This window comes from Chrysemys picta, chromosome 13 (assembly GCF_011386835.1).
Source record: "Chrysemys picta bellii isolate R12L10 chromosome 13, ASM1138683v2, whole genome shotgun sequence".
NCBI lineage: Eukaryota > Metazoa > Chordata > Testudines > Emydidae > Chrysemys > Chrysemys picta.
The window spans coordinates 5,558,414-5,583,097 of NC_088803.1; the positions used below are offsets into that span (position 1 = coordinate 5,558,414).

At 59.7% G+C, this 24,684-nt stretch overlaps 1 protein-coding gene and 1 pseudogene across 1 annotated transcript; both read left to right on the plus strand.

The window, feature by feature from the left end:
* Window positions 1-265: 265 nt before the first annotated feature.
* Window positions 266-8,412, plus strand: LOC101953306 (dehydrogenase/reductase SDR family member 4-like). The gene is made up of 7 exons (XM_065565315.1): window positions 266-748; window positions 1,069-1,170; window positions 1,483-1,553; window positions 1,803-1,854; window positions 2,141-2,275; window positions 2,379-2,434; window positions 7,752-8,412. Exons 1-7 carry the CDS (start codon window positions 281-283, stop codon window positions 7,864-7,866), a joined length of 999 nt encoding a protein of 332 aa, XP_065421387.1. The 5' UTR covers window positions 266-280; the 3' UTR covers window positions 7,867-8,412.
* Window positions 8,413-11,417: 3,005 nt separating this feature from the next.
* LOC135975462 (dehydrogenase/reductase SDR family member 4-like) lies at window positions 11,418-24,164 on the plus strand (annotated as a pseudogene).
* The last annotated feature ends 520 nt before the right edge of the window (window positions 24,165-24,684 follow it).

Below are 24,684 nucleotides of genomic sequence, written 5' to 3' on the forward strand. Positions count from 1 at the left end.
CCCCACTCCCAACCCACAACCCCCCGGATCCCCCCCAGCCCCACTGGTGTCCCCCACTCCCGACCCACAGCCCCTGGGATCCCCCCCAGCCCTACTGGTGTCCCCCACTCCTGACCCACAGCCCCTGGGCCCCCCACTCCCGACCCACAACCCCCCCGGATTCCCCCCAGCTCCACTGGTGCCCCCCACTCCTGACCCACAACCCCCTGGGATCCCCTCCCAGCTCCACCGGTGCCCCCCACTCCCGACCCACAACCCCCTGGGTCCCCCCCCAGTCCCAATGGTGCCCCTACTCCTGACCCACAACCCCCTGGATTCCCCCCAGCCCCTTCGGTGCCCCCCACTCCCAACCCACAACCGCCTGGATCCCTCCCAGCCCCACCGGTGCCCCCACTCCCAACCCACAACCCCCCCGGATCCCCCCCCAGCCCCGCCGGTGCTCCCACTCCCAACCCACAACCCCCCGGATCCCCCCCAGCCCCACCGGTGCCCCCCACTCCCGACACACAGCCCCTGGGATCCTCCCAGCCCCACCGGTGACCCCACTCCCCACCCCGCTCTTCCCCTCAGGATCGGGTTCGCTGTCGCCCGGCGCCTGGCGCAGGATGGGGCCCACGTGGTGCTAAGCAGCCGGAAGCAGAGTAACGTGGACCGAGCCGTGGCCGAGCTCCGTGCCCAGAGCCTCAGCGTGTCCGGGACCGTGTGTCACGTGGGCAGAGCCGCCGACCGGGAGCGCCTGGTTGCCACGGTGAGCCCGGACGCCTGGGTTCTCTCCGGCTCTGGGAGGGGAGTGGGGTCTAGTGGTTACAGCGGGGGGGCGGGGGGAGCTGGGAGCCCGGATGCCTGGGTTCTGTCCCCGGCTCTGGGAGGGGAGTGGGGTCTAGTGGTTACAGCCGGGGGGGGCTGGGAGCCCGGACACCTGGGTTCTGTCCCCGGCTCTGGGAGGGGGAGTGGGGTCTAGTGGTTACTGCGGGGGGGAGCTGGGAGCCTGGATCCTGGGTTCTCTCCCTGGCCCTGGGGGCGCCGATCACGGTCAGTAACCGGTCCCCCCATGTCTCATCTCTCCAGGCCCTAGAGCGTCATGGGGGTATCGACATCCTGGTCTCCAATGCGGCCGTGAACCCGTTCTTCGGCAACACTCTCGAGGCCAGCGAGGACGTGTGGAACAAGGTGGGGGATGGGGACAGAGCAGAAAGTGGGGTTTGGTGGGGGAGAGGGGCTGGGCTCAGAGTGGGGTTGGGAGACTAGGGGATGTAGTGGGAGTTAGGGGCAGCTGGGGGTCAGGGGGGAGAGGGGGAGAGAAGCTGAGGGTCAGAGGGGTGGGAGGAGGGTCATTGCATGAGAGGGGACAGCTGGGGGGCACAGACGACGGGGTGGGGAGGGGAAATGGCCCTGGGTGCAGCTGGGGGGCAGACTGTGGAGTGGGAGGGCATGGGGCATGCGGGGGGCAGAACCCGGACTCCCCCTGATCCCTCGCTTCAGATCCTGCAGATCAATGTGACAGCAACAGCATTGCTGGTTGGCCTGGTCGTGCCCCACATGGAGAAACGGGGGTGAGTGCGGGGGGACCTGGGAGGAGGGGGAACGAGGGGGGAGACCGGGGGGGGCGATGAGGAAGAATGGATGAGCGGGGGAGGGGATGGGGACACACGGGGACGGGACCCGGGGGGGAGGGGCGATGAAGGGGGGGGAGGGGACCCAGGGGGGGAGGGGCGATGAGGGGACATATGGGGGAGGGGGAACAAGGAAGGGGGGAGCCTGGGGGGCAGCAGGTCTCTGGCTCATTCCTTTTCTCTGCACAGGGGCGGCTCCATCGTCCTCGTCTCTTCCATCGCCGGGTTCTCCCCCATCCCGGTGAGATGCCCCCGGGCCTGGCGCAGGGGAGCGTGGGGTGGCTGGCGGGGACCAGGGGCGGTTGCTGTGGGGCAGGCAGGGCGGGGGGGTGGTAGGGAGGAGTGGGGCTGGCTATTGGGTCAGAGGGGTAGGGGCTGGCGGGGGAGCAGGCAGGAGACGGGGTGGCTGGCAGAGGGGCGGGGAGGCGGGGCGGGGGGGCTGGCAGAGGGGCGGGGAGGCGGGGCGGGGGGGCTGGCGGGGGCGGGGCAGGGACTGGCCGTGCTGATCCCCCCCCCTCCCTACCCAGGCGCTGGGCCCGTACAGCGTCAGTAAAACGGCCCTGCTGGGACTCACCAAGGTCCTGGCGCCCGAGCTCGGCGCCCGCAACATCCGCATCAACTGCCTGGCACCGGGGATCATACAGACCAACTTCAGCTCTGCCGTGAGTGCGGGGGGGGAGGGCCTCACGGGGGGGGGCACTGATGGGGGCGGGAGCCTCACCTGGGGGGCAGGGCAGTGACCCCCAACTCTGTTTTTTCTTCCAGCTGTGGAAGGAGGAGGCCGTAAAGGAGAAAATGATGAAGAACCTGAAACTGCAAAGGTACCAACGTCCTCCAGTCCTCCACACAGCCCTCCCCTCATCCCCCCATCCCCATACACACCGCTCTCTCCATCCATCCACCCCTCCATCCATCCCTCCATCCACCCCTCCATCCCCATACACACCCCTCCCTCCATCCATCCACCTCTCCATCCACCCCTCCATCCCCATACACACCCCTCTCTCCATCCATCCACCCCTCCATCCATCCCTCCATCCCCCATACACACCCTTCTGTCCATCCCATCCACCTCTCCACCATCCCTCCATCCCCATACACACCCCTCTCTCCATCCATCCACCCCTCCATCCATCCCTCCCACCCCATACACACCCCTCTCTCCATCCATCCACCTCTCCCTCCATCCCATACACACCCCTCTCCCATCCATCCACCCCTCCCCTCATCCCCCCATCCCCATACACACCCCTCTCTCCATCCATCCACCCCTCATCCATCCCTCCATCCCCATACACACCCCTCTCTCCATCCATCCTCCATCCCATACACACCCCTCTCATCCATCCATCCACCCCTCCATCCACCCCCCATCCCCATACACACCCCTCTCCCATCCATCCACCCTCTCCATCCATCCACCTCTCCATCCATCCCACCATCCCCATACACACCCCTCTCACCCATCCATCCCACCCCTCCCCTCATCCCCCCATCCCCATACACACCCCTCTCTCCATCCATCCACCTCTCCATCCATCCCCCCATCCCCATACACACCCCTCCCTCCATCCATCCACCTCTCCATCCATCCCTCCATCCCCATACACACCCCTCTCTCCATCCATCCACCCCTCCATCCATCCCTCCACCCCATACACACCCCTCTCTCCATCCATCCACCTCTCCATCCATCCCCCCATCCCCATACACACCCCTCTCTCCATCCATCCACCTCTCCATCCATCCCCCCATCCCCAACACACCCCTCTCTCCATCCATCCACCCCTCCATCCATCCCTCCAACCCCATACACACCCCTCCCTCCATACATCCACCTCTCCATCCATCCCTCCATCCCCATACACACCCCTCTCTCCATCCATCCACCTCTCCATCCATCCCTCCATCCCCATACACACCCCTCTCTCCGTCCATCCACCTCTCCATCCATCCCTCCATCCCCATACACACCCCTCTCTCCGTCCATCCACCTCTCCATCCATCCCACCATCCCCATACACACCCCCTCCACCATCCACCCTCCTCCATCCATCCCACCCATCCACACCCCCCTCCACACCAACCACCTCCATCCACCCACCACCCACCCACCCCCTCCCATACACACCCCCTCTCCACCATCCACCCACCAACCCCACCCCATCACACCCCACCCCTCCACCCCATCCCACCACCCCTCCCACCACCCTCCATCCACCACCACCCACCACCCCATCCCCATACACACCCCCTCCCTCCATCCACACCTCCCACCACCCTCCATCCCCAACACACCCCTCTCTCCATCCATCCACCTCTCCACCATCCCTCCACCCATACACACCCCTCCCTCCATCCATCCACCCCTCCATCCATCCCTCCATCCCCATACACACCCTTCTCTCCATCCATCCACCTCTCCATCCATCCCTCCATCCCCATACACACCCCCTCCCTCCCATCCATCCACCTCTCCATCCATCACCTCTCCATCCATCCCCCCATCCCCATACACACCCCTCCCTCCATCCATCCACCTCTCCATCCATCCCCCCATCCCCATACACACCCCTCCCTCCATCCATCCACCTCTCCATCCATCCCCCCATCCCCATACACACCCCTCTCCATCCATCCACCCCTCCATCCATCCATCCCTCCATCCCCATACACACCCCTCTCTCCATCCATCCACCTCTCCATCCATTCCCCCATCCCCATACACACCCTTCTCTCCATCCCTCCACCTCTCTATCCATCCCTCCATCCATCCATCCCTTCCTCCCTCCATCCATCCATCCCCATACACACCCCTCTCTCCATCCATCCACCTCTCCATCCATCCCCCCATCCCCATACACACCCCTCCCTCCATCCATCCACCTCTCCATCCATCCCTCCATCCCCATACACACCCTTCTCTCCATCCATCCACCTCTCCATCCATCCCTCCATCCACCCCTTCCTCCCTCCATCCATCCATCCCCATACACACCCTTCTCTCCATCCATCCACCTCTCCATCCATCCATCCACCCCTTCCTCCCTCCATCCATCCATCCCCATACACACCCCTCTCTCCATCCATCCACCTCTCCATCCATCCCTCCATCCCCATACACACCCCTCTCTCCATCCATCCACCTCTCCATCCATCCCCCCATCCCCATACACACCCCTCTCCATCCATCCACCCCTCCATCCATCCATCCCTCCATCCCCATACACACCCCTCTCTCCATCCATCCACCTCTCCATCCATCCACCTCTCCATCCACCCCTCCATCCATCAATCCACCCCTCCCCTCCCTCCATCCATCCATCCCCATACACCTCCCTCCATCTATCCGTCCATCCCTGTACACACCCCCTCCATCCATCCCCATACACACCCTTCTCTCCATCCATCCACCTCTCCATCCATCCCTCCATCCATCCATCCACCCCTTCCTCCCTCCATCCATCCATCCCCATACACACCCCTCTCTCCATCCATCCACCTCTCCATCCATCCCTCCATCCCCATACACACCCCTCTCTCCATCCATCTACCTCTCCATCCATCCCCCCATCCCCATACACACCCCTCTCCATCCATCCACCCCTCCATCCATCCATCCCTCCATCCCCATACACACCCCCTCTCCATCCATCCACCTCTCCATCCATCCCTCCATCCATCAATCCACCCCTTCCTCCCTCCATCCATCCATCCCCATACACCTCCCTCCATCTATCCGTCCATCCCCGTACACACCCCTCCATCCATCCCCATACACACCCCTCTCTCCATCCATCCACCTCTCCATCCATCCCTCCATCCCCATACACACCCCTCTCTCCATCCATCCACCTCTCCATCCATCCCTCCATCCCCATACACACCCCTCTCTCCATCCATCCACCTCTCCATCCATCCCTCCATCCCCATACACACCCCTCCCTCCATCCATCCACCTCTCCATCCATCCCTCCATCCCCATACACACCCCTCTCTCCATCCATCCACCTCTCCATCCATCCCTCCATCCCCATACACACCCCTCTCTCCATCCATCCACCTCTCCATCCATCCCTCCATCCCCATACACACCCCTCCCTCCATCCATCCACCCCTCCATCCATCCCTCCATCCCCATACACACCCTTCTCTCCATCCATCCACCTCTCCATCCATCCCTCCATCCCCATACACACCCCTCCTTCCATCCATCCACCTCTCCATCCATCCACCTCTCCATCCATCCCCCCATCCCCATACACACCCCTCCCTCCATCCATCCACCTCTCCATCCATCCCCCCATCCCCATACACACCCCTCCCTCCATCCATCCACCTCTCCATCCATCCCCCCATCCCCATACACACCCCTCTCCATCCATCCACCCCTCCATCCATCCATCCCTCCATCCCCATACACACCCCTCTCTCCATCCATCCACCTCTCCATCCATTCCCCCATCCCCATACACACCCTTCTCTCCATCCCTCCACCTCTCTATCCATCCCTCCATCCATCCATCCCTTCCTCCCTCCATCCATCCATCCCCATACACACCCCTCTCTCCATCCATCCACCTCTCCATCCATCCCCCCATCCCCATACACACCCCTCCCTCCATCCATCCACCTCTCCATCCATCCCTCCATCCCCATACACACCCTTCTCTCCATCCATCCACCTCTCCATCCATCCCTCCATCCACCCCTTCCTCCCTCCATCCATCCATCCCCATACACACCCTTCTCTCCATCCATCCACCTCTCCATCCATCCATCCACCCCTTCCTCCCTCCATCCATCCATCCCCATACACACCCCTCTCTCCATCCATCCACCTCTCCATCCATCCCTCCATCCCCATACACACCCCTCTCTCCATCCATCCACCTCTCCATCCATCCCCCCATCCCCATACACACCCCTCTCCATCCATCCACCCCTCCATCCATCCATCCCTCCATCCCCATACACACCCCTCTCTCCATCCATCCACCTCTCCATCCATCCACCTCTCCATCCACCCCTCCATCCATCAATCCACCCCTCCCCTCCCTCCATCCATCCATCCCCATACACCTCCCTCCATCTATCCGTCCATCCCTGTACACACCCCTCCATCCATCCCCATACACACCCTTCTCTCCATCCATCCACCTCTCCATCCATCCCTCCATCCATCCATCCACCCCTTCCTCCCTCCATCCATCCATCCCCATACACACCCCTCTCTCCATCCATCCACCTCTCCATCCATCCCTCCATCCCCATACACACCCCTCTCTCCATCCATCTACCTCTCCATCCATCCCCCCATCCCCATACACACCCCTCTCCATCCATCCACCCCTCCATCCATCCATCCCTCCATCCCCATACACACCCCCTCTCCATCCATCCACCTCTCCATCCATCCCTCCATCCATCAATCCACCCCTTCCTCCCTCCATCCATCCATCCCCATACACCTCCCTCCATCTATCCGTCCATCCCCGTACACACCCCTCCATCCATCCCCATACACACCCCTCCCTCCATCCATCCCTCCATCCCCCCATCCATCCATCCCCATATGCACCCCTCCATCCATCAATCCACCCCTCCCCTCCCTCCATCCATCCATCCCCATACACCTCCCTCCATCTATCCGTCCATCCCTGTACACACCCCTCCATCCATCCCCATACACACCCCTCCCTCCCTCCATCCCTCCATCCCCCCATCCATCCATCCCCATACACAGCCCTCCCTCCCTCCCTCCCTCCCTCCATCCATCCATCCATCCACCCCTCCCTCCATCCTCATACACACCCCTCTCTCCATCCATCCACCTCTCCATCCCTCCATCCATCCCCATATGCACCCCTCCATCCATCAATCCACCCCTCCCTCCATCCATCCATCCCCATACACACACACCCATCCATCCATCCCCATACACCTCCCTCCATCTATCCATCCATCCCTGTACACACCCCTCCCTCCATCCATCTACCCCTCCCTCCATCCATCCCTCCATCCACCTCCCCATCCATCCATCCATCCATCCATCCACCCCCATACACACCCCTCCATCCATCCACACGCCCCCCCCCAGTCACCTCCCCCCGGGCTCACCCTGTCTCTTCTCCCCAGGATGGGGGTCCCGTCTGACTGTGCTGGGATTGTCTCCTTCTTGTGCTCCCCCGACGCAAGCTACATCACTGGGGAGACCGTGGTGGTGGGCGGGGGCGCCCCCTCCCGCCTCTGAGCCCCAGAACACAGATGGCCTGATGGACGGATGGATGGGCGAGCCCTCATTGGCTATTGGGGTGCACTCCTCGGGGGGGGGGTCTGGGAGAGAAGCAGGTTTGGGTGGCAGGAATTGTTGGTGGCACTAAAGGGAAGTGGGAGAGCAAGATTTGGGGGGGACTGGAGAGAGCCAGTGGATCAGCTTTTGGGGGGCAGGGTGCTGGGGTGACCTGTATGGGGGGTTTCCTTTGGGGAGAGAGAAGCAGGGGAGTTTTGGGGATGGGGGAAGGAAGGGGGGACCCAAGGAGTAGATGGGGGGCAGGGAGTGAGCACGAGGGAAGTACTGGGATACACATCTGGGAGGAGGGGTGTGGGCAATTTTGGGGGACAGCGGTGGGGTGGGAGAAGAAGGGGAGATTTAGGCATGCTGCGGTGGTGGATTTGGGGGGATGGACCCCATGTGGGGAGGGGGGCTGAGTATTGGGGGGCACGGGGACCCCCTGCCATTTCCCCCCTTACCCCATCTCTCTGTGTTCTAGACTTGATAAATTGTTGCTGCATCCTCTGTCTGCATCCTTCGTTTGTGGGGAGGGGCAGGGGTCTCTAATGGGGGAGGGGAAGGAGGGGACGGGGGTCTCTATCACGGCTGCAGGGGGAGGGGAAGGAGGGGGCAGGGGGTCTCTAATGGGGGAGGGGAAGGAGGGGACGGGGGTCTCTATCACGGCTGCAGGGGGAGGGGAAGGAGGGGGCAGGGGGTCTCTAATGGGGGCAGGGGAAGGAGGGGGCAGGGGGTCTCTATCAGGGCTGCAGGGGGAGGGGACGGAAGGGGAAAGGGTGGGGGGGGTCTATAATGGGGAGGGGAAGGAGGGGGCAGGGGGTCTGTAATGGGGCAGGGGGTCTCTATCAGGGCTGCAGGGGGAGGGGACGGAAGGGGGAAGGGCGGGGGTCTCTAATGGGGAGGGGAAGGAGGGGGCAGGGGGTCTCTAATGGAGGAGGGGAAGGAGGGGGCAGGGGGTCTCTATCAGGGCTGCAGGGGGAGGGGATGGAAGGGGGAAGGGCGGGGGTTTCTAATGGGGGAGGGGAAGGAGGGGGCAGGGGGTCTGTAATGGGGAGGGGAAGGAGGGGACAGGGGGTCTCTATCAGGGCTGCAGGGGGAGGGGACGGAAGGGGGAAGGGCGGGGGTCTCTAATGGGGAGGGGAAGGAGGGGGCAGGGGGTCTGTAATGGAGGAGGGGAAGGAGGGGACAGGGGGTCTCTATCAGGGCTGCAGGGGGAGGGGATGGAAGGAGGGGGCAGGGGGTCTCTAATGGGGGAGGGGAAGGAGGGGGCAGGGGGTCTCTATCACGGCTGCAGGGGGAGGGGAAGGAGGGGGCAGGGGGTCTCTAATGGGGCAGGGGAAGGAGGGGGCAGGGGGTCTCTATCAGGGCTGCAGGGGGAGGGGACGGAAGGGGGAAGGGTGGGGGTTTCTAATGGGGGAGGGGAAGGAGGGGACGGGGGTCTCTATCACGGCTGCAGGGGGAGGGGACGGAAGGGGGAAGGGTGGGGGTTTCTAATGGGGGAAGGGAAGGAGGGGGCGGGGGTCTGTAATGGGGAGGGGAAGGAGGGGGCAGGGGGTCTCTATCAGGGCTGCAGGGGGAGGGGACGGAAGGGGAAAGGGTGTGGGGGGGTCTATAATGGGGAGGGGAAGGAGGGGGCAGGGGGTCTGTAATGGGGCAGGGGGTCTCTATCAGGGCTGCAGGGGGAGGGGACGGAAGGGGGAAGGGCGGGGGTCTCTAATGGGGAGGGGAAGGAGGGGGCAGGGGGCCTCTAATGGAGGAGGGGAAGGAGGGGGCAGGGGGTCTCTATCAGGGCTGCAGGGGGAGGGTACAGAAGGGGAAGGGTGGGGGGTCTAATGGGGGAGGGGAAGGAGGGGGCAGGGGTCTCTAATGAAGGAGGGGAAGGAGGGGGCAGGGGGTCTCTATCAGGGCTGCAGGGGGAGGGGATGGAAGGAGGGGGCAGGGGGTCTCTAATGGGGGAGGGGAAGGAGGGGGCAGGGGGTCTCTATCAGGGCTGCAGGGGGAGGGGACGGAAGGGGGAAGGGCGGGGGTGTATAATGGGGGCAGGGGAAGGGTCTTTAATGAGGTGGAGAGGACGGGGGGCTATAGTAGGTGTGTAGAAGGGGCGGGGCCTAACTGGAATCCTGCCCTCCCAGGTTATGTCCCCACCCTGTTCCCGCAAAGGGGGGCTGTGTGTTGCAGAGCGCGCCCCCCCCCATCACAGACACTCCTCCTCCGCCTCCTTCCACCTTCTCTCGGTCCCTCGCCCGGCTCTGCCTGCACAAAGCTGTTGAGTTCTCGTGTTACCAACTCAACCCGACGGCTCAACCATTTCGCCTCCGGAGCCCAGGGATGGCGCTGGCATTTCCACGAGCGTTTTCATGCCCCTTCTGGTGACCGTTGGTCCCGTTCATGCGGAATCGCCGAAAGGGCTGAGGCACCAGACGGGCTGGTTCATTGCCTTTGTGGTTATTCATTCGGCGCTGAATTTCAGCACCAACGCTACGGCCAACCGGGAAACGTGGTGGGTTTCCTTTCGCCTCGGCTGTGCTTGTGTAGCAAAGTTCTTCCTACAGCTACAGTTCAGGACTGGGAAAATCAAAATAAGCCAGCGTTTACCGATACGAAGGAAGACCCTGTACGTTTTATCTGTATCAGGAGGCCTCCTTTTAATCATAGTCAACTACTTCTCCATGGCTTTGGCCAACCAACTGAAAGCGGAAGCTCATACGGCAGCAAACATGTCGCCTTCCCTCATAAACCAGCTGGCTTTGGACTGGCTCAACGGTTTCTTTCCAGACGTATGAATGTTGACTTTGGAGACTCTTCCAGTTCACCGAACGTCAAGTGAGGTTGCCAGTTAAAAAATGTACATACTGTTGTGAGATTTGTGATTGTTTTCCAGAGGGTCATCCATAGCCACCAAGCTTGCCGGGTCCTACGCCAATGTAGGGTCAATATGCCACGTTGGTGCGACCAGTCGCCATTTCTCGTAGAATACCTTTTCGTGGATAGTTATAACGTAGCGCTCGCAGACTGACGGCCTCTTGGTTTCAGTGCGGGGTGACATTCGGCGTGTCTGTCTTTAGTCAACAGGCATGTTCCAACCATTGGTCCTCTTGTATTCGACGGTTGTGTGATACTTTCAGAGCGAATAGTTTAGGGCCAATGCTTCAAAACACTGTTGGATAAAAGTACCACATCAAGTGTTGTAGAAAAACAACAGCAAACAATTCTCTAGTGTGTCCAGACAATGTAATAAACCAACACACAAAAGCCGTTGTTGCTTTGCAGGTGCTGCTAGAAAATCTCGGCAAGTGTTCGATGCCCCGATGCTTTGGTTAATCTGATTTATTGACGATTTCTGATTGTCTTGTCTGGGAGAGACAATGCCTCGTAACCTGGATGAGAATATCTTCACGCCAGCTCCCTTTTCCCTCTGGCCTGCTGTGCTTGTTAAACCCTTAAAAAATGAAAAACCCGCTTGATTTGCTATGAGTCAAAGTGGCGCGTTTAGCAAAAAGAACACGGAGAAGATGCCGGTTTTGACAGTGACCAAAAGTCGGCGTGTGCTTGGAGCCGTTTCTTCAGGCAACCGCGTCCGCAGCCGAATTTCACGCGGCCGCAAAGGCAAGTTTGTATCTTGTCACTGTAAAAACAGCCCCGGTTGTGGGGGTTTTACCGTCCCCCGGATTTCGCAGCTTTCTTTGCAATTTACAGGCAGAGCCAGTTGTTGGTTGGTTGTTTTTTGTGTTCTGGGCAATTGGTTTAGGCAAAACAGGCTCCTTCAGGCGGCTTTAAACATGAAGTTGTTTATTGACATCTGTTTGTATCTCCAGTGCCATTTCCCTGCGTTGGTCAATAACGTTTCCCTGCGGAGGGTTTTCGGCTCGTGCCTGGCAGCTCACCCGCAGAACAGCTTTGGTTTGGTTCCTCCAAACGTCTGAAAAGGCTCCAACATTGTTATTTCATTCAACTTCCGCCCTGCGCCCCAGGAACGGGCCTTGTCGTTCCGTCGCCTCGGTTGCGAATGCCCAGTGCTGCTTTTCTGTGTGAACCGTTGATATGCTTAGAACCCGTCCGTCAGCGGAAGAACACGCTAACGGGGAAAGTTGGGGTAGGGGGTTCTTGGGGCTATTTCTTCAGATCAGTGTGGGGGGTTGTGGGGATCTGGTGCTTTGTACAGTTAGAAAAGGTTGGCGTCAGGGCAGAGAGAATCATAGAATCTCAGGGTTGGAAGGGACCTCAGGAGGTCATCTAGTCCCACCCCCTGCTCACAGCAGGACCAATCCCCAGACAGATTTTTACCCCAGTTCCCTAAACAGCCCCCTTGAGGATTGAACTCATAGCCCTAGGTTTAGCAGGCCAACGCTCAAACCACTGAGCTATCCCTCAGGTTCCTCTGTTGCCCATCACTGCTTCCCTGAGGTGTGTTTAGCTCCGATATAAAAGTGCTTTATTTCTAACCAAACAATTGTTTTCGCTGCACCAGGTAACCGCTTCAGATAAGAAGGGTAAGCCCTGGGACTATTGGATTTGCCCCCAAATCTCTGCGCTGTCCCAAGGGTATCCTGTCTACTGGCGTCACAGACTTGCAATTCAAATGTCTCCTTACAGCAAAAGTCAACAATAGCTAATTTCCAATAAATGGACACGGCTCAAAAACTACGTTCCTTTAAGTAGAGGGAAGAGGGGAGCTGGATATAAAGGTTAAATGTAACTTTCCTTTCGGCCATTTTTCACGCCCATGCCCAGAGGTAATTTCACAAAACACAAAAAGGATGTTTGCCTAATTTACATAAACGTCGCACACACATCTACACCCATGGCCTTTCGGTTGGTGGCTTAGAAGTTGGTTTGTTTGTTAAACCTTCACGTCTTTAACGTGGTTAGGTTTGAAAAACCCGTTCATGAAGGAAAAGAGCAAAGGCGCGTGTGTTGGGGGGGACATACACTGCTTGGGTCAGAAGCGGGAACACGAGCTAGTTTGTCTTAGAAGTTAGCCTCCGTGTTTGTTTTCTAGAAAGATTTCTTGACAGCAGTTTTCCTTTAGGCCAAGCTTTCAAAAGCCAGCGAACGCTACGTCAGCGAAGGCTGGCGTACGTTTACCCAACCTTGCAGTGCATACTGACTGTCTTTTCATTCCTTCAGCCCAACAAGGGCGACCAGACATCCGATATCAGGGGCTTTGTCTTATATAGGTAACTATACCCCTGCCCTGCAAAAAAAAAAGTGCCCCCGTTTTTCCAATTTCGCTACAGAACAGCTTCTGATCGGCCCAGCCGTGGGGCCCGGTACGCTGCCCTTCTGACCTCTCTCTGCCATGTGCTCAGCGACCCGGCTTTCTTGCTGCTTGAAAACTTTCTCTCCCTTTCGTTTTTCCTCTTTCCGTGACAGGTTTTCGCTTGTCTCGGCTGCTCCCTCTCACTTCCCGTCTCATTGGTTTTCTCGAGAAAAAGACACGCATGCGTCTTTCAAAGCGCACATGGTTACCTTTCCAACTCTGCTTCAAAATAACCTACAGGTATAAAACCCATTTGTTCTATAAACGAATGTTAAAAATGCAGAACACTTACTTTGTTTAACCCCCCCAATATTTGATATTCTTATTTAAAAAAATGCATCATGCTTGCTTTTTTCTAAAAATCTCATCTCTAATACCAGTCTTTTGAAACACGCAGAACCCTTATTTTCCTAAAAATGTCATTCCTTTATGTTAAAAAGAAGCACACAAACATTTTTTGTCACTAGAGCACTTTTAAAACTCTCTCTTTTCTGGTATTTTTCCAGTCATCATCCGCTTTATTTTCTACTTTATCAAAAAATGCCTATGAAACTATTTTTCGCTGAAGACCTATTTTCTTTAAGCCTTCATGTGTGAACACGCACACAAACACACACACACACACAGACACACGCACACACATATGTGACGGAGTGGGGAGTATTGACCTGGTAATGTTGCATGGGAGTTTTACTGGTTTACTGTTGGACAGTAGTAAAGACCTCGGGCCAGTAAAAGTTCTGTAGCAGCCTCTGCCGGGTGCGCTGGATTCCTGGTGCCCTGAGAGGGGAATGTCATGGGCCCGGCACAGCAGCTGGCGGCGATACTTCTGGGGGACCACCAGCTGCCTCCGGATCACCCACGACTCCACTTCCCCTGGGGGAGCCCATTCTCGGTACAGGAATCCCTTCTCCCACAGGAACCCCTCCCGGCAACCTCTCCTCATAGTCTGTGCTGCACTGAGGTCGGCCAGGTCCCTTAGCTTCCACAAGGAGGGATCTTTCTGCAACTCGACCTGGAACTCAGCGGCTGGGGAGGGGATGGGGGCCTGCTCCCTGTCGCCGGCTGGGTCTGAAGCTGCAGCCTCCCTGAGCCATGTCCCTGGGCGCTCCCTCCCCACCAGGGTAGGGTCCTGTCCCTCCAGTGAGGTACCCTCCCCAATGTCAGGGCGTAGTGCCCCTGAGCGGCTCTGGCTACGGGTCACAACTAGGGTGGTCTGGGGACTGCCCGGCCAATCTGCCAGGTCACCCCCCATCAACTCCTCAGTGGGCAAATGGTGGTGCAACACCACATCCTTGGGGCCCTCCTGGTCCCCCCATTTCAGATGTACCCTCACCACAGGCACCTTGAATGGGGTCCCGCCCACCTGTCAGGGTCAGGTAGGTATTGGCCACCATCCAATCTGGGGCCACCACCTCGGGCCGGGCCAGCGTCACCTCAGCGCCTCTGTCCCAGTATCCATTGACCTTCCTCCCATCCACCTCCAGAGAGACAAGGCACTGGCTCCGCAGGGACAGCCCCGCGCCCACCCTGTAAACAGAGAACCTTGAGTCTGGAGCATCCAGCCCCCCAAGGAGCTGGTCTGGGAAACTCCTCCCTCCTGAGCAGTTGGGAAGCTGCCAGCCCCTCTTGCCTGGGAAGCCGGCCCCTCCTCCGGCTGGGTCCCTACCCAGTTAACCCTGTGCGGGTTCGGTCTGCTCAGTCTGTCCTTGAGCTTGGTTCGTATGTGGCCTCTCTGGCCACAGCGATGGCAGCTCATGTTCCGTTGGTCCCCTCCAGTACAACCAGTTTAACCAGGTCCTTCGTCTGGGCCCCGTCTGCCCACTTGTGGACATATCCCTCCATTCGGAGGATCAGTCCTAGATATGTGACCTCAGGGGTTTGACGCAGACTCCAGAATGCCTCAGGAGTCACCCCAAACTCGCAGAGCAGGGCCTTTTTGAACAGTTCCTAGTCCCCTGCCTCCACCCCTTCCAATCGGCTGTACAGCCCCACGGCTTTGGGATCCAGTAAGGGGGTGAGAAACTGGAGCCTGTCTGCAGGGTCAACCTTGTCAGCTCGCAGGCCGTCTCAAAGGCCATCAGGAATTCATCGATGTCCTCCCCTTTCTTATGCTGGGACAGGATGCACTTATCCAAGCTCCATGTAGTCCTGGGTCCCCCCTCACTCACCGCAGAGGGGGGCTCACTGCTCCTCAACTTTGCCAGCTCCAGTTCATGCTGCCACTGTTTCTCCCGATCCTCCAGCTCTTTCAGTTGTATCTCCCTCTCCTATTCCAGCCACCTCAGCTCCAGCGATGGGGAGCTTGGCTGTGAGGATCCCCTGCTGGCGTGGGGGTCACAGTGCCCCCAGGGTTCACCTCGCTGCTTCTAGTCCCTCCCTAGTCATAGGTAGGTGGGGTCTCGGGATGCCCTCGGCAACAATCTGACCCCTCCCAGGCGGGACAGACACCGGTGCCGGCGCTGCATCTGCCAGGCTACTTCCCTCAGGGACAGGGATCAGCTCCTCTGAGCGATCCTCCTCCTCCAATGGGCAATCAGCTGTTCTTTGGTGGACCTCCCAATGCGCAGCCCCCTCTGCCTGCACAGCTCCACCAGCTGTGGAGATGGTTATACATCTTCCCGCTGCTCCCAAGTTGCTGTGGACTCGCAGGCCCGTGTGCTCTCAGCTCCCCATGGTTTCCAGGAGGAACCCCTAGTGTGCCAGCCCTTCTCCAGGTCACCACCTCTCTCCGGGGGTCAAGCCGCAGATGGCTCCGCCCCTGGAACCACTCGCTGCAGTCCCCAGGGGGACCCCGTTACTGCAACAGTCCTTCTCGCTGGTCACATACTCCCAGGGGTTAAGCGTAACTTCTCCGCCCCCGAAACCGCTCCTCTCTGAGCCTTCAGCACGCCTGGTCCCCGTCAATCCCCCTTCGTTTTATTGCTCCCCAGTCACTTACTGCAGGAAGCACCATCCCTGGGGTGCAGCACATCCCACCGCTACTACCAGTTGTCACGGAGTGTGGGGGAGTCAGGGCCCTGCACCCCCCACTTCCTGCGATTCACCGGGACTCTCAGCCACCCAGTAAAACAGAGGGTTTATTAGACGACAGGAACACAGTCCCAAACAGAGCTCGTAGGTACAGGAAACAGGACCCCCCCAGGCAGGTTCATCTTGGGGGTGGGGAGCCCAGACCCTGATGCAGGGCCTCCCTCTGTATCCCCAGCCAGCTCCAAACTGAAACCCCCTCCAGGAGTCTCACCCCCGGCTCCTCCTCCAGCCTTTGTCCAGTTTCCCGGGCAGAAGGTGTCACCTGGCCCCATCCCCACCTTGGGCTCAGGTATCACCCTGATATCCCATCACCATGCAGCATCAATGCCGACAGCACCAGTAAAACTCCCACACAACATCCCCAGGTCAATCCGCTCCACTCCCTGCTCCGTCACAACAGATACACACACACACAGCCCTCAGATTCCCCATACACATTTAAAATACTTGTTTTCCTCAATGGTCAACCCGCAGCTCCCTGCTAGCCCAGCCCTGCCCCCCCAGCACTGCTGGAACCCCTCACTCCCCAGCCCCCTAATCACCACAGTGAGCCCAGCATTGGGATGGAAGTGGGGGCTGGGAGCCAGGACTCCTGGGTTCTGTCATGGGCGGAAAAGTGGAGTCTAGTGGTTGGTATGGGGGAAGGGATTGGGAGCCAGGACTCCTGGGTTCTCTGCCTGGCTCAGGGACGGGTGCAGGGTCTAGTCATTATAGCAGGGGGCTGGGAGCCAGGACTCCTGGGTTCTCTCCCCAGCCCTGGGAGGGCAGCCCCTGGCCCAGGGGGCGCTGATTGCGGTCGGTAACTGCCCTCCCCACGTCTCATCTCTCCAGGCCCTGGAGCGTCACAGGGGTATCGACACCCTGGTCTCCAATGTGGCCGTGAACCCGTTCTTCGGCAGCATGCTCCACACCAGCGAGGACGTGGGAACAAGGTGGGGGAGGGGGCAGAGCAGAGAGTGGAGGTTGGTGGAGAAGGGGGAGTCGTGGGGCAGAGGGGGGCTGAGATCAGAGGAGGGGGATGGGGTGAGGTGGGCTCTGTGGGAATGGGGGAGGGGCACTGGAGGAGAGGGGGCAGCTGCAGGGGGGGGACAGAGGGGGGGAGTGTGCCATTCCCCAGGGGACAATCTGGACCGTGGAAAGGCCGCCCCACCCCCTTAATTTTCCAGTCTAGGGTTTGCACAAACTGGTTAAGTCAAACAGTTAAACCAGTCCAGTTACTAGAGAACAGAAGATTTTAAAGTGACTATTAAGTGATGAAGAACCAAGGTTGGAGTTGGCTAGAAATTAAATAAAAGTGAAATCCACAGGCTAGGTCCTTGACTTGAGCAAGCCCAGCACGTTGAAAGTCGAACGGTTTCTCTCACCCAAACGCTTTCAGCACTCGGGAAATTACCAGGCGAGGACCATTCCCCCCAGAACCGCAGCATGATACAGTAACAACGGGACAGCGGAATCTCATAACTTCCTGCATCGTTTGGCTACGCGTATTTCAACAGGACACTGATACTCAGCAGATTATGACTTTTCACAGGGTAACCTCCCAAGGCATACTTCGACCAGGATTGATCATAGCCCTATAAAAGTGGTGACCATGTGGTACAGGAGCTCACAGGGAGGAGAGGGGGAAATGCAGCTGGGGGGCAGAGTGTGGGGCATGAGGAGGTCTGGGGGGTGCAGCACAGCACTGTGTGTGTGGGGAGAATCAGGACCTCTCCTGAACCCCCCCATTCTGACCCTGCAGGTGACTGTGATGGCGCTGGTGCTGCTGGTCAGCCTGGTTGTGACCCACATGAAGAAAGGGGTGCGAGTGTGGGGGGAACATGTGGGGGGGGAGAGGGCATGAGGGGGCACCAGGTCTCTCGTCTCTGGCCCATTCCCTCTCTCTGTGCAGGGGCGGCTCCATTGGCCTCGTTGGGTTCTCCCCCTTCCCGGGGAGACGCCCCGGCCCCAAAGGAGGGAGCTAGGGAGGGATGGAGAGGAGTGTCTGGGGGGATGGTTGGCTGGCGGGCAGACGGAGGGGGCTGGTGGGGTGGATAGGCAGCGTGGGTGGCAGTGGGTGGTCAGAGGCAGCAAGGAGTAGCTGGTGGGACCGGGGGTGGTGGTAGGGAGGAGCGGGGCTGGCGGGGGAGCAAGCAGGAGATGGGGGGGTTGGCGGAGGGGCAGGGACTGGCTGTGCTGATACTCCCCCAGGTGCTGGGCCTGTACAGCGTCAGTAAAACGGCCCTGCCGGGGCTCACCAAGGCCCTGGCGCCCGCGACATCCACGTCAACTGCCTGGCACCAGGGATTGTACAGACCAAGCTCAGCTCGGCCATGAGTGCCGGGCGGGGCCTCACCTGGGGGCACTGCTGAGGGCGGGGCCTGATGGGGGCACTGATGGGGGAGGGGCCTCACCTGGGGGGCAGGGCAGTGACCCCCAACTCTGTATTTTCTTCCAGCTGTGGAAGGACGAGGCCGTAAAGGAGAAAATGTTGACGAACCTGAGAGTGAAGAGTCTCCCAACTCCCCACAAGCCTCTCCCTCCACGCCCCCATCCATCCTCCTGCACACCCCTCCATCCCTCCCTCCCCCCATCCATCCCTATCCCCAACCACACCCCTCCCTCCCTCCCCCATCCATCCTCCTACACACCCCTCCCTCCATCCCTCCATCCCCCCATCCATCCCTCTATCCATCCCTATCCCCATCCACACCCGTCCCTCCATCCCCCATCCATCCCCCTACACACCCCTCCCTCCCTCCCTCCATCCCCCTACACACCCCTCCCTCCCTCCATCCCCCTACACACCCCTCTATCCAGCTACTCATCCATCCCCCCTACACACCCCTCGCTCCCTCCATCCCTCCATCCCCCCATCCATCCCTCTATCCACCCCTATCCCCAACCACACCCCTCCCTCCATCCCCCATCCCATCCTCCTACACACCCCTCCTTCCATCCCCCATCCATCCTCCTACACACCTCTCCCTCCATCCATCCATCCCCCTACACATCCTCCCTCCCTCCACGCCCCCATCCATCCTCCTGCACACCCCTCCATCCCTCCCTCCCCCATCCATCCCTATCCCCATCCACACCCGTCCCTCCATCCCCCATCCATCCCCCTACACACCCCTCCCTCCCTCCCTCCATCCCCTACACACCCCTCCCTCCCTCCATCCCCCTACATACCCCTCTATCCAGCTACTCATCCATCCCCCTACACACCCTCCCTCCCTCCCTCCATCCATCCCTCTATCCATCCCTATCCCCAACCACATCCCTCCCTCCATCCCCCATCCATCCTCCTACACACCTCTCTATCCAGCTACTCATCCACCCCCCCCTCCATCCATCCCCTACACACCCCTCGCTCCCTCCATCCCTCCATCCCCCCATCCATCCCTCTATCCACCCCTATCCCCAACCACACCCCTCCCTCCATCCCCCATCCATCCTCCTACACACCCCTCCCTCCATCCCCCATCCATCCTCCTACACACCTCTCCCTCCATCCATCCATCCCCCTACACATCCTCCCTCCCTCCACGCCCCCATCCATCCTCCTGCACACCCCTCCATCCCTCCCTCCCCCCATCCATCCCTATCCCCAACCACACCCCTCCCTCCCTCCCCCATCCATCCTCCTACACACCCCTCCCTCCATCCCCCCATCCATCCCTCTATCCATCCCTATCCCATCCACACCCGTCCCTCCATCCCCCATCCATCCCCCTACACACCCCTCCCTCCCTCCATCCCCCTACACACCCCTCTATCCAGCTACTCATCCATCCCCCTACACACCCCTCCCTCCCTCCCTCCATCCATCCCTCTATCCATCCCTATCCCCAACCACATCCCTCCCTCCATCCCCCATCCATCCTCCTACACACCTCTCTATCCAGCTACTCATCCATCCCCCCCTCCATCCATCCCCCTACACACCCCTCGCTCCCTCCATCCCTCCATCCCCCCATCCATCCCTCTATCCATCCCTATCCCCATCCACACCCGTTCCTCCATCCCCCATCCATCCCCCTACACACCCCTCCCTCCCTCCCTCCATCCCCTACACACCCCTCTATCCAGCTACTCATCCATCCCCCTACACACCCCTCCCTCCCTCCCTCCCTCCCTCCCTCCATCCATCCCTCTATCCATCCCTATCCCCAACCACATCCCTCCCTCCATCCCCCATCCATCCTCCTACACACCTCTCTATCCAGCTACTCATCCATCCCCCCTTCCATCCATCCCCCTACACACCCCTCGCTCCCTCCATCCCTCCATCCCTCCATCCCCCCATCCATCCCTCTATCCATCCCTATCCCCAACCACACCCCTCCCTCCCTCCCCCATCCATCCTCCTGCACACCCCTCCATCCCTCCATCCCTCCATCCATCCCTCTATCCATCCCTATCCCCAACCACACCCCTCCCTCCATCCCCCATCCATCCTCCTACACACCCCTCCCTCCATCCATCCATCCCCCACACACCCCTCTATCCAGCTACTCATCCATCCCCCCCTCCATCCATCCCCCTACACACCCCTCCCTCCATCCATCCCTCCATCCCCATCCATCCTCCTGCACACCCCTCTATCCATCCATCCATCCCCCACACACCCCTCTATCCAGCTACTCATCCATCCTCCTCTCCATCCATCCCCCTACACACCCTTCCCTCCCTTCCTCCCTCCCTCCCTCCATCCCCCCATCCATCCCTCTATCCATCCCTATCCCCATCCACACCCCTCCCTCCACCCCCCCATCCATCCTCCTGCACACCCCTCCATCCCCCCATCCATCCCTATCCCCAACCACACCCCTCCCTCCCTCCCCCATCCATCCTCCTACACACCCCTCCCTCCATCCCTCCATCCCCCCATCCATCCCTCTATCCATCCCTATCCCCATCCACACCCGTCCCTCCCTCCCCCATCCATCCTCCTACACACCCCTCCCTCCATCCCTCCATCCCCACATCCATCCCTCTATCCATCCCTATCCCCATCCACACCCGTCCCTCCCTCCCCCATCCATCCTCCTACACACCCCTCCCTCCATCCCTCCATCCCCCCATCCATCCCTCTATCCATCCCTATCCCCATCCACACCCGTCCCTCCATCCCCCATCCATCCCCCTACACACCCCTCCCTCCCTCCCTCCCTCCATCCCCCTACACACCCCTCCCTCCCTCCATCCCCCTACACACCCCTCTATCCAGCTACTCATCCATCCCCCTACACACCCCTCCCTCCCTCCCTCCATCCATCCCTCTATCCATCCCTATCCCCAACCACATCCCTCCCTCCATCCCCCATCCATCCTCCTACACACCTCTCTATCCAGCTACTCATCCATCCCCCCTCCATCCATCCCCCTACACACCCCTCGCTCCCTCCATCCCTCCATCCCTCCATCCCCCCATCCATCCCTCTATCCATCCCTATCCCCAACCACACCCCTCCCTCCATCCCCCATCCATCCTCCTACACACCCCTCCCTCCATCCCCCATCCATCCTCCTACACACCTCTCCCTCCATCCATCCATCCCCCTACACATCCTCCCTCCCTCCATCCCCCCATCCATCCTCCTGCACACCCCTCTATCCAGCTACTCATCCATCCCTCTATCCATCCCTATCCCCATCCACACCCCTCCCTCCATCCCCCATCCATCCCCCTACACACCCCTCTATCCAGCTACTCATCCATCCCTCCTCCATCCATCCCCCTACATACCCCTCCCTCCACCCCCATCCATCTCCTACACACCCCTCCCTCCCTCCATCCCTCCATCCCCCATCCATCCCTCTATCCATCCCTATCCCCATCCACACCCCTCCCTCCATCCCCCATCCATCCCCCTACACACCCCTGTATCCAGTTACTCATCCATCCCCCCTCCATCCATCCCCCTACACACCCCTCCCTCCATCCCCCATCCATCCTCCTACACATCCCTCCCTCCATCCCCCTACACACTCCTCTATCCAGCTACTCATCCATCCCCCCCTCCATCCATCCCCCTACACACCCTTCCCTCCCTTCCTCCCTCCATCCCTCCATCCCCCCATCCATCCCTATATCCATTCCTATCTCCAACCACACCCCTCCCTCCATCCCCCATCCATCCTCCTACACACCCCTCCCTCCATCCATCCATCCCCCACACACCTCTCTATCCAGCTACTCATCCATCCCCCCTCCATACATCCCCCTACACACCCCTCCCTCCATCCATCCCTCCATCCCCCCATCCATCCCTCTATCCATCCCTATCCCCATCCACACCCCTCCCTCCATCCCCCATCCATCCTCCTACACACCCCTCCCTCCATCCATCCATCCCCCACACACCCCTCTATCCAGCTACTCATCCATCCCCCCTCCATACATCCCCCTACACACCCCTCCCTCCATCCATCCCTCCATCCCCCCATCCATCCCTCTATCCATCCCTATCCCCAACCACACCCCTCCCTCCATCCCCCATCCATCCTCCTACATACCCCTCTATCCAGCTACTCATCCATCCTCCCCTCCATCCATCCATCCCCCTACACACCCCTCCCTCCCTCCCTCCATCCATCCCCCATCCATCCCTCTATCCATCCCTATCTCCATCCACACCCCTCCCTCCCTCCATCCATCCCCCTACACATCCCTCTATCAAGCTACTCATCCCCCCTTCATCCATCCCCCTACACACCCCTCCCTCCTTCCATCCCTCCATCCATCCATCCTCCCATCCATCCCTCTATCCATCCCTATCCCCATCCACACCCCTCCCTCCATCCTCCATCCATCCTCCTACACACCCCTCCCTCCATCCATCCATCCCCCTACACACCCCTCTATCCAGTTACTCATCCATCCCCCCCATCCATCTCTCTATCCATCCCCATCCACACCCCTCTATCCATCCCTCCATCCCCCCATCCACACCCCTCCCTCCATCCCCCCATCCATCCATCCATCCCTCTATCCAGCTAGTCCTCCATACATCCTCATCCACACCCCTCCCTCCATTCCCCCATCCATCCCCATACACACCCCTCTGTCTATCCATCCATCTATCCCCATATGCATCCCTCCATCCATCCATCCCCCTACACACCCCTCTATCCATCTACGTCTCCATCCATCCCCATACACACCCCTCTCCATCCCTCCATCCATCCATCCCCATATACATCCCTCCATCCATCCATTCCCATACACACCCCTCTATCCATCGATCCATCCATCCATCCATCCCCATACACACCCCTCCCTCCATCCATCCACCCCTCCATCCATCCCCATTCACACCCCTCTGTCTATCCATCCATCCATCCATCCATCCATCCATCCATCCATCCATCCATTCCCATATACATCCCTCCATCCCCCTACACACCCATCCATCCACCCCTCCATCCATCCCCATTCACACCCCTCTGTCTATCCATCCATCCATCCATCCATCCATCCATCCACCCATCCACATATACACCTCTCTATCCATCCATCCCCTACACACCCCTCTATCCAGCTACTCCTCCATCCATCCCCATACACACCCCTCCCTCCATCCATCCCTCCCTCCCTCCATCCATCCATCCCCATTCACACCTCTCCATCCATCCCCCCACACCCCTCTAATCATCCATCCACCCCCCCCCCGCCCAGTCCCTTCCCCCCAGGCCCACCCTGTCTCTTCTCCCCAGGCTGGAATCGTCTCCTTGTTGTGCTCCCCCGACGCCACTACATCACCGGGGAGACCGTGGTGGTGGGTGGGGGCGCCCCCTCCCGCCTCTGAGCCCCAGAACACAGATGGCCTTATGGACGGATGGATGGATGGATGGATGGGCGGGCCCTGGTTGCCCCACCCCAAATTGGGGTCTGAGGGATCTGATGGCTATTTGGTTACACTCCTCTGTGGAGGGGGGTCTTTGGGTCCCCTCTTGGGGGTCTGGAGAGAAGCAGGTTTGGATGGCAGGAATTGTGGGGAAGGGCTAGAGGGAAGTGGGGGAGCAAGATTTGGGGGGTGGAGTTTGAGGTCCATTGAGGGGCTGGAGAGAGCCAGTGGATCAGCTTTTGGGGGTAGGGAGCTGGGGTGACCTGTATGGGGGATCTCCTTTCGGGAGAGAGAAGCAGGGCAGTTCTGGGGATGGGGGCAGGAAGTGGGGTACCAAGGGGTAGATGGGCCAGGGAGTGGGCATGAGGGAAGTATTGGGGTACACATCAGTGAGGAGGGGTGGGGCAAGGAGGAGAAGGGGAGATTTTGGGGGTCTGGAAGGGCGGATTTGGGAACAGGTGGCCATTTGGGGAGGGGGGCTGAGTGCTGGGGCACGGGGACCCCTGCCCTTCCCCCCTTCCCCATCTCTCCAGGTACTAGCCACCCGCCAAAGACCTGATAGATTGTTTCTGCGTCCTCTGTCTGCCTCTTTTTTGGGGGGGTCTATAAAAGGGGGGCAGCAGGTGGTCTATAATTGGGGAGGGGAAGAAGGGG

Bases quoted from the DNA above. Each gene is read 5' to 3' on its own strand.
- LOC101953306 (XM_065565315.1), top strand. From the start codon at position 281: ATGGTGCCCCTACTCCTGACCCACAACCCCCTGGATTCCCCCCAGCCC. The intron at 1,171-1,482 runs GTGGGGGATGGG...CCCTCGCTTCAG, and splicing joins GCGAGGACGTGTGGAACAAG to ATCCTGCAGATCAATGTGAC. The intron at 1,554-1,802 runs GTGAGTGCGGGG...TTCTCTGCACAG, and splicing joins CCCCACATGGAGAAACGGGG to GGGCGGCTCCATCGTCCTCG.